Source organism: Tachypleus tridentatus, chromosome 6, assembly GCF_004210375.1.
Source record: "Tachypleus tridentatus isolate NWPU-2018 chromosome 6, ASM421037v1, whole genome shotgun sequence".
Taxonomy (NCBI): domain Eukaryota; kingdom Metazoa; phylum Arthropoda; class Merostomata; order Xiphosura; family Limulidae; genus Tachypleus; species Tachypleus tridentatus.
Window position 1 is genome coordinate 90,990,321 of NC_134830.1, and position 12,877 is coordinate 91,003,197.

At 31.6% G+C, this 12,877-nt stretch overlaps 1 protein-coding gene and 1 long non-coding RNA gene across 2 annotated transcripts in view; one reads left to right on the forward strand and one right to left on the reverse strand.

The window, feature by feature from the left end:
* Nucleotides 1-4,523: 4,523 nt before the first annotated feature.
* LOC143253028 (uncharacterized) lies at nucleotides 4,524-5,971 on the reverse strand. Its single transcript, XR_013029306.1, has 2 exons — nucleotides 5,814-5,971; nucleotides 4,524-5,416 (listed from the first exon to the last, which is right to left on the reverse strand). It is a non-coding gene; the product is annotated as an uncharacterized LOC143253028 (long non-coding RNA).
* Nucleotides 5,972-5,975: 4 nt separating this feature from the next.
* LOC143253027 (vesicular glutamate transporter 1-like) overlaps nucleotides 5,976-12,877 on the forward strand; it is a 150,490-nt gene continuing 143,588 nt past the window's right edge. Inside the window, exon 1 of the mRNA XM_076506111.1 lies at nucleotides 5,976-6,189. Within this exon, the coding sequence (XP_076362226.1) occupies nucleotides 6,125-6,189 (65 nt within the window). The 5' untranslated portion in view covers nucleotides 5,976-6,124. The remainder of the gene's footprint in view (nucleotides 6,190-12,877) is intronic.

Consider the following 12,877-nt stretch of genomic DNA (forward strand, 5'->3'; position numbering starts at 1 on the left):
TATATGCTTCAAATTTTGTGTAAACATAGGTTCACTGTAGTTAACTCAAAACCATACACATATAATAGACTTCTTCCACACCTTCAATTTATAACACTTCTTTTTAGGCAACTGTTGGGCTTTATTTAAACCTATAATGCATCTTTTTCTACCGCATGACAGCTTAAGCGTCAATATTTAACACCTCCTTTCCAATAACTGGTGAATTCATTTTGACTTATAGAACTTTCTTTTTCATCTCGTAGTAATTTAGACTTAAATCTATAAAATATCCTTTCTAGTTACCATTGGACTTTATCTCAACCTATAACATACCTTCTACAGTATAAAAGCATAAAAATATTAATAGTACCTAAGATATTCTTCCAAGTCACTTTTATACGAAAAATAACTATTTCCATTTTAATAACTATGTGGTACAACGTGGCCTTAATGATTAGTGTTCAGGTCTGTAGTTGATAGGGTCCAATGTTCGAACTGCGATAAGCAGCTGAAAACGTCTCACACTTTCAGCAAGAGCAAAATTATAATTGTGACAGTTCCATTTCTAGTCCACTTAGAGTAACTGCTTAGGTGATTGGTGCTACTAACTGATTTCCCGCCCTCTGATTAGCAGTTTTCAGTTAAGGATTCCCGTGTCTGGGTCTTTGAACTTGCATCTTGGTTTGGAATGAAAATATGACAGCTTTAGTTTTGCTGATAATCACTGGTGTTCTGTTTAACTAGTGTTATTTTTGTTTCGTGATAATATTCCGTGAATCGTACAGCCTAATTTATCATATCTGCAACTTTGCGATACATGCATCGATCATTTGTAATTTTAGAAGGTTAGTTCAACATATAAAAGTAGACAATGGTTATAATATTTATGTTTTAGTTAGATATTTCTAGGCGTCACTATATGTATTTTAAGGTGAAACATCTTATTTTAGTTTAATGCTGTAACTGGTGATTACGAAGAAATAACGTCATATGTAATGAAACCAATTGCGAATATTTCTGAAATAATTAGATACGTTTTTCTTAAATATTATTTTAACTGTATTTTAAAATATTTTTAATGTCAATAAAAATTTCAAAATAATAAATGAATTATTATTATTTTTAATTTTAAGTTAGACGGTGGCTATATAATGCTTGATTGTGAAAACAATAAGAGAGGGTAGGATATAAAACAAATTTTGTTCAAATAGTTACCATTACATGTATTCTGTCCTTAGATAGTTTCTAGTGTTGTCAAGTATACAACGTCTTCCTCAATACGTTCTGAAGGCGTAAGGGAATACGTTAGTTAAAATTATATATATATATATATACACATATACCTGTATTGTAAAGGTAATATTTTTCTAAACCTTTTATCTAAACGTGTGAATCCTTCCGGTATGCGCTATAAATTGCGAAAGACAAGAAAAACTTTATAATATGTCCCCTACTGAAACAGTAATAAGTCTTTTGATTTACAAGGCTAAAACCAGGGGTTCGATTCCACTCGGTGGACACAGTAGATATTCCAATATAGCTTTGCTATAAGAAAAAACACACTCTCTGATACTAATATGTATATACAATGTTTCGTATTTTATGATGTTATTGTGCGAACGCCTATTTAAAGCTGGCCATGTATGATTATAATTTATTGTACTTGTTATTAAATATTAGCATTAGGCCTATTATGTTTTTGGTCCTACAATATTTGAGCAGTCTCTAAGGAATTTTAAAGAATTAGACGAGTGTATAATAATAGTATTCCAACTACAGTGTGTTCGGCACATCCATTGTTGATCACGCTTTTCGCTCAATCCAGAACTCATCAAACCGACTGGGAGAAAACAAACACAGTAGTCTACACAAACCGTTGTTACAAATACAATTGTTATGGTGTGACTACCTTCTCTAAGCTGGCGAAGCACGATTGTAGTTAATTATAGTTGTCCCCAGTATACCAGTATTTAAAAAAACCCGTAAAAATGAGAGAAAACTATTACTGAATAATTAACTAAAATTATTGAATTTAACTAAAACGAATTCATCCGTACCTCCAAAATAGATCTACTCTTCATTTATTTTATCAGGCTCGAAGTTTCTTTAATCACCACATTTTCAGTAAAAACACTACACAGAAAAATGAAATGTTATTGAGAAGAAACGCACGAGTGCACTCTGAAAAATACTCAAATATCACTCTTGAACCTTTCCACTATATTTTAGGCTGGGAAGTAGAAAATATAGTACGGACATACCGACATAAATTTATAACTCTTTCGACTGTACAAAGGATAAATAAATATTTGTTAATAATAATTTTTCCTTATATTTAAGACCCAAAGAATAATTGTTAATTAACATTTATTGACAACTTACAACTTTTTAAACACCGAAACAAATTTTCAACCTTTTGGATTGTACAAAAGATAAAAGATATTTGGAAGAAATAAACATGTATTTTGCTTTATTAAGCATAAATCTTTAGGCAAAGTAGATTATATATGTGTTAAAACACCAAAATAATATTTATTAGTTAACATTTATTCACCACTTTAAACTTTTTAAACACTGATTCTATAACGTTAGTAATAGTAACCCTATTTGTAGTCTAACTTAAGCATTGGGGCTAATAAATAAACATAAGGCAAGGCTTAGCTGTGATACTACTTGGCAAATTTTATTTAGCTTTTGGCTACAATTCGATATCATAAAACTCCTGAATCAAACTGTTTTGCTGTTACATCACCGAAGTTATAAAAGATAAAGAACAAAAACAAATATTTCTAACAAATCAACATGAATATTGAGTATTAAACATAAACACCACAGTTGACCTATGAACAATAAGGTGATAGTTTTGTTGTTAAGCGATAAATGTATATTGTTGAGCATTACCAAACAAGGAGCATAAAAGTGTTCTAAACACAATGACAAAGGGAATAACGTTTTATGATTAGTTATGTTAGTTAGCTCTAGATTAAGCGAAACGCGTCGTCGGCAAGGATGTGGTGACTGTAAAGTAATTGGAATATTATTATCACACACTTTCTACTTCTTGAAAATCTTTAAGGGAATAGATAAAGGATGTATAGTTCAATATATATCACTAATATCTGATGACAAGTATAAATAATTTTCTGATATTGTTATACTGAATGCATTATTTGGTATTATCTGGAATAATTGTCTCTTGGACGGAAGTTATTTAAAGTTATGTAAAAATATGCAAAAACGCCATAAAACCAGCAAAACACAAAATGCAACACACAACAGGAGGCAAAGTATCGGAAAAGAACGCAAAAACGCCCATGAAAACCGCATAACGCAAAATGCAAAACTGATAATTTGTATTACTCCCCGTATGGACCTAATAACCCTCCATACCAATTTTCCTGAAAGTTTATCCACACCTTGCGAAGTAGTTTCATGGACATAAAGCAGAACGTACTAATATATATATAAATCTTCTGGCATCGGTTAGTATACTACTTTCTTTGATATCTTATCACATTGTTAAGTATGTTACATTATTTGACATTTTCTGACGAAATACTCCTATGTACTTATATTCTTTTAAAGATCATGCTAAATATACATACGTAAACATACCATTCGTTGTTGTATTTAAATAGTTTTTATCGGCTTAAATTACAAGATTTTTATTGCATTCAAACGTTTGGTATTTTTTATTTTATTTCAGTATGTATATTCAAATTTCGTTTTTTATTTTCCCATTAGTCATTTTTGTGATATTTTGAATTTAAAAAAACATTTTTGTAAATTCATTAAGAACATGTTGATTTCTTTAATACTGGAAAGTGATTTGGAAGTAAATTATTTCCATTTAATTATCTTTTAACAATAAAGTATAACCAATAAAAATATGATAATTTCAAAATATAGTTCAAAATATATAAACGAAACATAATTTATTAGAAAAAGAAAGGACCGAGCATTGTGTGATATTCTATTAATCTTGTATATATATTTCGTGGTGATGCTTATATAAGCATTCTTATATTAAATTTTATGTACTATTTCCTCACGACGCTCCTTATATATTAAGAAGAGCTCTATAGCGCTAATACGTGTATCACAATATTTGGTGCTTTTGGATAGTTTACCAGTTATGTTAATGGTATCACATGATATTATGCTTGCTGATAAGAGATTTCTGGATCGTTCGATTTTACACCTTCATATAATTCCATACCAATATTTTTATAATGTTCTGAATATTCTCATGGTAACTTGCTTAAAACCTTACGTATCAATAAAACTTCTACCGTTCTTCAAGTTCTGTTTGTTTCCATGAGCACACTTTCTCCAGTGATGACGTTCTTTATTTATTATAGTTTTCTTGATCTCAGTATGTTTTCATATTTTTTTTTTTTAGTTTCTGAAATCTTTTCTGTAAGTTCAAAACACTATGTAATAAAGCCATGTATATATTTTGTTCTTTTCTGGCAGTGTTATAATGTTATATTTTGACTGTTTCCTTTGCTATAAATATAGAGTTTATTATACTTGATAGATACAATATTTATCTCTTTTACTCTAAACCCAAACAATTACAAAACGTAACAATAAAAGCGAAGAGCAAAAAAAAAAAAGCAAACATTATTTAGAATTAACGGTTTGAAATGTAGCTTGGCACAGCTCCTCGGAGAAGGATGAAACATAAAGAGATAGGTTATTGCCATCCACGAAGAGCTATGAGACTTCCCAGTTCATGAAACATTCACAAGGCTGTAGAGTGGGTGAAAGGTTTGAACATATTTCGCACTAAGAATACGCCATACCCGGTCGACGTCAAAGTAAATAAACGCATCACCAACAGTAGAGTAATACTAGTAGCAAAGAATGGTTATATAGGCCGTAGACAGACATCATCAACAGTATGTACTCTACAGGCGAGTCTAGCGCCTGCTCATGGTAAGAGACACCACTGAAAATGAATTGCAACGTCGATGGAGTGAAGGTGCTGACAATAAGAAAACATGAGACGGATTCTTGAGATTAAATTGGACCACAAAATAATAATCTAGTTAAAACCTTCGATCTTTAGATGTAAAAACAATTCTAGTGTTTATCGATAACATTGTTTACTTAAAACCAACTTTCCAACTAAATAGGAGTAACATTTGCTTTGATGTTGCAATTAGCTAAAACAGCTAAAAATTGTACCTGCTTACTTGTTCCCGTAAACATTTGGATCTTGAATCATTTTCTGTTTTGTTCTATGATAAACAATGTTTGTTTGTTTTTTTAAATTAATACTAAGAACAAGAAGCAATATAAAGCAGTAACTTCCCAGGTTCTGCCTTTATCCTTGTTGAACATGTAGACATACAGTTTATAAGGTCATGTTCCACAACCAGTGATGTTTCCTATTAACACTTTGGATGGAAGACATTAGCATGGGAACCTAGGGAGAAATTAAATAATTTATTTCCATTCTGAACAAACGTGTTTGTATAATCATAGAACTACTTACTCTAAATGTGTAAAATATGTTATCCTACTATCACATCAGTAAAATGTTATCCTACTATCACATTATGTAAAATATGTTATCCTACTGTTACATTATGTAGAATATGTTATCCTACTGTCACATCAGTAAAATGTTATCCTACTATCACATTATGTAAAATATGCTATCCTACTGTCACATTATGTGAAATATGTTATCCTAATGTTACATTAAGTAAAAATATGTTATTCTACTGCCGCATTATACTCCCAACGACACTGTCATCAGCATGAAGATGAAGAAAGTGTCTTCGTGCATACTTTCAGTGCTGAACTAAGATATTCTTTACCTGATTATGTTGGAGCTCAGACGACCACAAATCACGATAAGAATGCAGCCTCTGAGCACCGCCCACACACGCAGTACCGTCTTCACCGATCCACGTGAAGACTTGCAGCCGGCGCGTGTACTCGGACTCTGAGAAGAACAATATACATAGTGAACCATACAACGGGCGCGTGTGCACGAGCACCTAGAGATTCTGAGCTTCAGCAGTCACAGTCTGACACGGACAGTCGGCACAACACTGGTAAACAGCACTGCTAACCGTAGTACTGGTCTGGTTATTCGTTAAACGCTCAAGAATTCATACTTTACGAAATGTCTTTGGGAAGTATCGGAGAAATGAAAGGAGCTATTTTTGGGCAAGGACAAAACGGTCCAGGGTAAGTTTTACCCCAGTCTTTCACTAGTTTTTTGACACACTCATATGTATAGAAGTAATTCAAATTTGAAATAAATATATTTTTAGTAACTGTGTTCCAGGACTACTGAATTTTTTTAAATATCAAATAATAATTACCTTTTATTAGTTTCTGTTCTGAGCTTATAATACTCTAATTACTGAACACTTGATGGTAGAGATGATGTATAGAGCGTTCAGTCAACTTGTTTACGAACTTATGTTTCCTAATACTATTTATCGTTACATAAGTATTAGTTGCCTACGTAGTAACATGAACAAATTCATGTAAATGTGTATAATTTAACGATCAACTTTACATGACTCTGTAACATCTACATGCCTATATCATATATAGACCTTTTTTTAAAAAAAATAAACTCAGTGTATTAAGTACTTACTGTCAGGCAGTTACTTGCATTATTCACTTTACCCAACTCGTAACACTGTATTATATAGCTATCAGCTAACTAACTTACGCGTGTCATCGGACAGTTACAGAAGTTAAAAGATAGGATTTAAATACTTAACAGCAAATGAGGTGTAGTTGCAACGTGTTTTTGTATCTCTCAAGCGAGCAGAAGTGTAAGTGATATTATACTATTTTACAGGATAGAAGTGAGCTCCGAATTTTAAACTAGTCTATGTCTACCTAAGAGAATGGATGTAGTTCATATATGTCTTTTATAACTATTGTTTTACTTTGTTTGTCATGGTTCTTTATCTTTGGAAGACAGATCTTTCTATTTTAGAAACGTCTGATTTTCAGAAGCAAGAAGGACCGCTTTCTATTTCTTTAAAATGGCAATTAGGTATTCAGTTCTGTTGTTTTCTATCTTGAAAAGGAAATTCAACCAAACTGTCCGATTTTGTATTCAAAACTATAATTCTTAATATATTCTGATAGAAATTTGATATTTAGTTTAGCATTAATTTTAAAATTACAGTATTAAGTCAAATTCAAACGTTTTATTCTATAACAACTGTGATCAGTCGAACTAGGCCTATTACAGATATGTCCACAAAGAAGATTTGTTTTTCTTCTTTTGATAGGGCTTGGGGCAAATTTAATTGTTTTCCATCTCGAAAGTGAATCTTAGGTAATTTTATCCTTTACTTGTTCTAATACTCACCGATATCTAGTTAAATTGTTATTTCCATTGTTCTTATATGAAATATAGTAAGTAAGACAATACCTTGTTCACTTGTCACCTTTATGATTATAATATGAAACGTAGTAAGATAATTTAACGGTCATCTTTACAAGACTCTGTAACATCTACACGCCTATATCGTATATAGACCTTTTTTTAAAAACAAACTCAGTGCCTTAAGTACTAAATGTCAGACAGTTACTTGCATTATTTACTTTACCAAACTTGTTCACTTGTCACCTTTATGCTTATAATATGAAACGTAGTAAGGTAATACCTTGTTCATTTGTCACTTTTGTGTTTGTAATGCGAAACATAGTAAAACAATTCCTAGTTCAGCTATCACTTTCATGGCTGTAATACAAAACATAGTAAGACAATGCCTCGTTTAATTGTCAGTTTTATAGTTGTAATATGAAACATGATAAGACAATACCTTGTTAAATTGTCACTTTCATAGTTGTAGTATGAAACATGGTAAGACAATACCTTGTTAAATTGTCACTTTTATCATTGTAGTATGAAACATGGTAAGTAAGACACTACCTCGTTAAATTGTCACTTTCAAGTATGGGAGTAAGAAAATTAATACTTGGACCAGTTAAAGAGTGAATTTTTTGTCTATATCTACTATTGTAAGCCAAGTGTATGGCAAAAAGTATTAAATGTTCAAATTTATTTGAAGTTAACGTAGTTCCATGTAACCCCTGTTGAACATTCTTCTCTGCATAGCTTGATTGTAAGTGATTAAAACATTTAAAAATTTTTTGTCACACTGTTACTCATACGAACTTTTTATCCAAGGATCACTGCTCATCAGAAGTAGGTATAATTAAATTATGTTGAAGCATACATATTAATGAAACTGTATTACTAATTTTACCGTTGAAGCTAAACCAATTCTGATAAGAATGTCTATTTTCTATATATTGTATGCATTGCTATTCAATTACATCCTATGCTGGTCTATACCAAACCATAAAGGTTGAATTCAGTATCAAAGAGAAATATGTTTGTAATTACGGAATTGATGTAAGATTTATAACCGTCTTTGGAAAGTGAGTTAAACCAGAACAGCTTTCACGGCCATCTAGGGCGTTGCTAGAACCAACCTCCATTCTTCGAGTTCATTTTTTTCAGTTTATACACCGTAGTCATTATCACGTACACTGTAAATTGTATATACGTGTGTTATGTAAGGAAGAATTCTATCCTGTGTGTTACATCATGTGAAGACGATATGATTGTTTGAAATACGTACGCTACCAGAACACATCCTTCTGCAACATGCATCTATATGTCATCAGCGATTTTGTTTATTAAATATTTCTATAATTGGTACAGATATGTATGCGAAATACCAGAAAAAATGTTATAAATACTACCGAAACCTTTAAGTATATAAAGGACGTTGCTATATGATTTTATTCAGTAGATATTGGTAAAATATATGTAGAGGAACTAAAATATACTGGTATGATTTTGCTGATAAGGTACAGCTAGTCATTATGTACAGAAATAGAATGTACTGTACGATTTTGTTTACTAGGTACAGTTATAGTCAATACGTATAGAAATAAAATGTACCAGTACGATTTCTCAGTTGGTACAAATAGGGTCAGTACGTGTAGAAATGCAATATACTACTACGATTTTGTTCACATGCTACTGCTGGAATCATCACATCTATAAATAGGTAGTAGATGTTATACTTTATTTATACATTACGCTTACAGACAGAATGTATTTCTAAAATGTTGTTACTGAGATTAGTAGACTTATGTGTAGGACTTTATTTGTTAAGATTGTCAGAATAACTAAATTCAGTGACAGGAATTATCCGTGTGATTTTGTTTGAGATTGTTTGAAGCACTTCATGTAGAGAAAGGAATTATGTGTGATTTTTGTTTACTAAAAATAGTGGAATTATCACATGTAGAGACAGGAACTATGTGTATGGTTTTGTTTGCTAAGTACTGTAGAATCACTACATGTAGAGACAGGAACTGCGTGTATGGTTTTGTTTGCTAAGTACTGTAGAATCACTACATGTAGAGACAGGAACTATGTGTGTGGTTTTGTTTGCTAAGTACTGTAGAATCACTACATGTAGAGACAGGAACTATGTGTATGGTTTTGTTTGCTAAGTACTGTAGAATCACTACATGTAGAGACAGGAACTATGTGTATGGTTTTGTTTGCTAAGTACTGTAAAATCACTACATGTAGAGACAGGAACTATGTGTGTGGTTTTGTTTGCTAAGTACTGTAAAATCACTACATGTAGAGACAGGAACTATGTGTATGGTTTTGTTTGCTAAGTACCGTAAAATCACTACATGTAGAGACAGGAACTATGTGTATGGTTTTGTTTGCTAAGTACTGTAGAGTCACTACATGTAGAGACAGGAACTGCGTGTATGGTTTTGTTTGCTAAGTACTGTAGAGTCACTACATGTAGAGACAGGAACTGCGTGTATGGTTTTGTTTGCTAAGTACTGTAGAATCACTACATGTAGAGACAGGAACTGCGTGTATGGTTTTGTTTGCTAAGTACTGTAGAATCACTACATGTAGAGACAGGAACTGCGTGTATGGTTTTGTTTGCTAAGTACTGTAGAATCACTACATGTAGAGACAGGAACTATGTGTATGGTTTTGTTTGCTAAGTACTGTAGAATCACTACATGTAGAGACAGGAACTGCGTGTATGGTTTTGTTTGCTAAGTACTGTAGAATCACTACATGTAGAGACAGGAACTATGTGTATGGTTTTGTTTGCTAAGTACTGTAGAATCACTACATGTAGAGACAGGAACTGTGTGTATGGTTTTGTTTGCTAAGTACTGTAGAATCACTACATGTAGAGACAGGAACTGCGTGTATGGTTTTGTTTGCTAAGTACTGTAGAATCACTACATGTAGAGACAGGAACTATGTGTATGGTTTTGTTTGCTAAGTACTGTAGAGTCACTACATGTAGAGACAGGAACTGCGTGTATGGTTTTGTTTGCTAAGTACTGTAGAATCACTACATGTAGAGACAGGAACTATGTGTATGGTTTTGTTCACTACATTTAATGATAGAAACTATTTGTGGGATCTTTTCTGTTTCATAGTTTTTAATGTAGTTTTAATGCTGATTAGAGAAACATAAATTAAACTTTGGAGAAATGAAAACAAAATATTTTGCCTACGAAACAAAGGAAGTCTTTTTTTTTTTAGCGTTACGTATCTAGCTATGTATTTAAAGGGATTGCAAAACATCAAGACAATACAAAGCATCTACTGACAGTGTAACAAATTGAACGTTAAAATTCAGAAATATTCTTAAATATTTACTCAGGAGATCATTATTTTTATGCCTACGACGCCAAACTAACTCTCAAAGATACCAGTTAATCATGTTACGATTGGTTTCACAATATCGCTTGTTACGTCTTTTAATCAGAAGTACTTCCAGTTTGCTGTAGATTTCAGAAATATAAATTGAACTGTAGAAAATTGATGGTTAAAGCAGAGAAATTGGAAAAAAATTCATTTTAAAATATTTTTTTTTAAATTTTAATTAATTTTATATAAATAAACATGTAATTATTTGATAACAAGTTTAACTTGATGAAACCTCACATAAGCTGGCCTAATAAAATATTTCTTTTCATTTTTCCAAATTTTAATTAATATTTATGAAATGAACATTAAAAATATACGTTTCTTTCTATTTGAAAGCGGCACGTGAAATAAAATGTCCCTATATGTATTATTTATTCACCAGTTAAATCTAGAAATTATAAGCAGTTGTATGATTTTCTTCATTAGGTATTAGTAATAGAGTTGTGATTTTAGAAATAAGAGGCACCAATATACTTTTGGTCACTAGGTACTGTTGAAACCACTATATTTATAGTTATGGGGCAGCTGTGAAATTTTGTTTTTTTATCACTTCTAGAATCATTACATATGAAGACTAGAGTTTGTTTGCATTATTTTGTTCACAAGTTGTTACTAGAATCAGTAGTTCATGGATAAAAATATATTGATCGCCTATTCAATTGCTACTGCACTGTTTTCCCATTTTTCAAGCTAGTTGGAAATAAAATGAGATTTATTAAATTTTCTAATATATATTTATTTATAGTACTTCATTGTTATTCAGTTTGTAAATATTGAAGTCAGTATCTCTATTAAGCTGTTATAGATGTAGCAAAATAAAAATTGTGTGAGGTAAACATAATCAAATTATCTAATAGCTAAATACCAAAGAGCAGTGGCTGAGTTAAAATGTATTCTTTTGTATTATTAATATTTGTTGGAATATAAAAGTAAACTCTTGACAAAAAAGTTTATTGTAAACAAAAGAATCACATAATGAACATGTATGTGAAAAACATACTAGACGCCAGTTTGCATATTTTAATTTACCTTAAATATTTGTATTTAAACTTGAAATGTAGTTTAAATATAGAGCTGTTATATATGGAACAATAAACTTGAAATCTACGATATTTGTGCACTTGTAGAATTTTCCTATCTTAAATATAACAAATAAGCATACAGATGATAAGAAATAGTTTTATAAATAGGTGTATCTGATTTATTGGGCATGCGTGCGTGCGTCTTAGACGTGGGCACGTATCTGTCAGTGTGAAGGGGTCAGAGTGTGGGTGGGTTTTACCTAGACCCTTTAAATTCTTGAATAATCATACAGACCGAATGCAGTGTTTTCACCTGTGTTCAGTTAAATTTCTAAATTATTCGAACATAAAAAAATAGCTCATCGATGTCACTTACCACCAAATGAGGCTACTGTAACTTTTGACATATTTGAGAGTAGATATACTTTAGAAACCTGTTGTTAAATGCTGACACTGCAGCGTAAAGTTTAATATTTATGTTCAACACACACATACAAAACAAACAAACTAGAAAAAGCCTAGTTCATCGGGAATCTGTTGGACAAATTATTTTTCCATATTGTGAAACTCAATATAGGTAATTCAAAGAGGGCGTAGGAACTCAAATCACACACAACCAATGCTAAAAATCAGTCGTTTTCTTTATGGTCTTCATGATTCCCTAAGTATAACTGTGAGTTGGTCACCAGTTGTTTATTTTATTGCTATGTACTAATTAGTTTATATTTTAAGTTTTGGCTGCTAGTCTTAAGGGCAGTTTTCAGAAGGGCAGCAGTGGTCGGGATTCGATCCCTAGTATTCTTGTAAAGAAAGGTTGAGTGTTTGTCTGAGTCTCCCTCGTATGAATAGAAAAAACCTTAATTAACTAATAATTAAGTCTCACATAGCTGCTAATTAGGACAGCATTTAATATCCCGTCATCAGAAACTTACCATAAGTACTTAAGTAAAAACACGAATTTCATTTAAAAACGGATATCTTTTTTTTTGTCTACTTCCAGTCATCAACAAACTTAAATAAGATATTATCAGTGTGTCCCTGATGACGAGAACGCCACTGGTGTCTGGTTCTCTTTTCAGACGATTTGAGGTTCTGTCTTTCT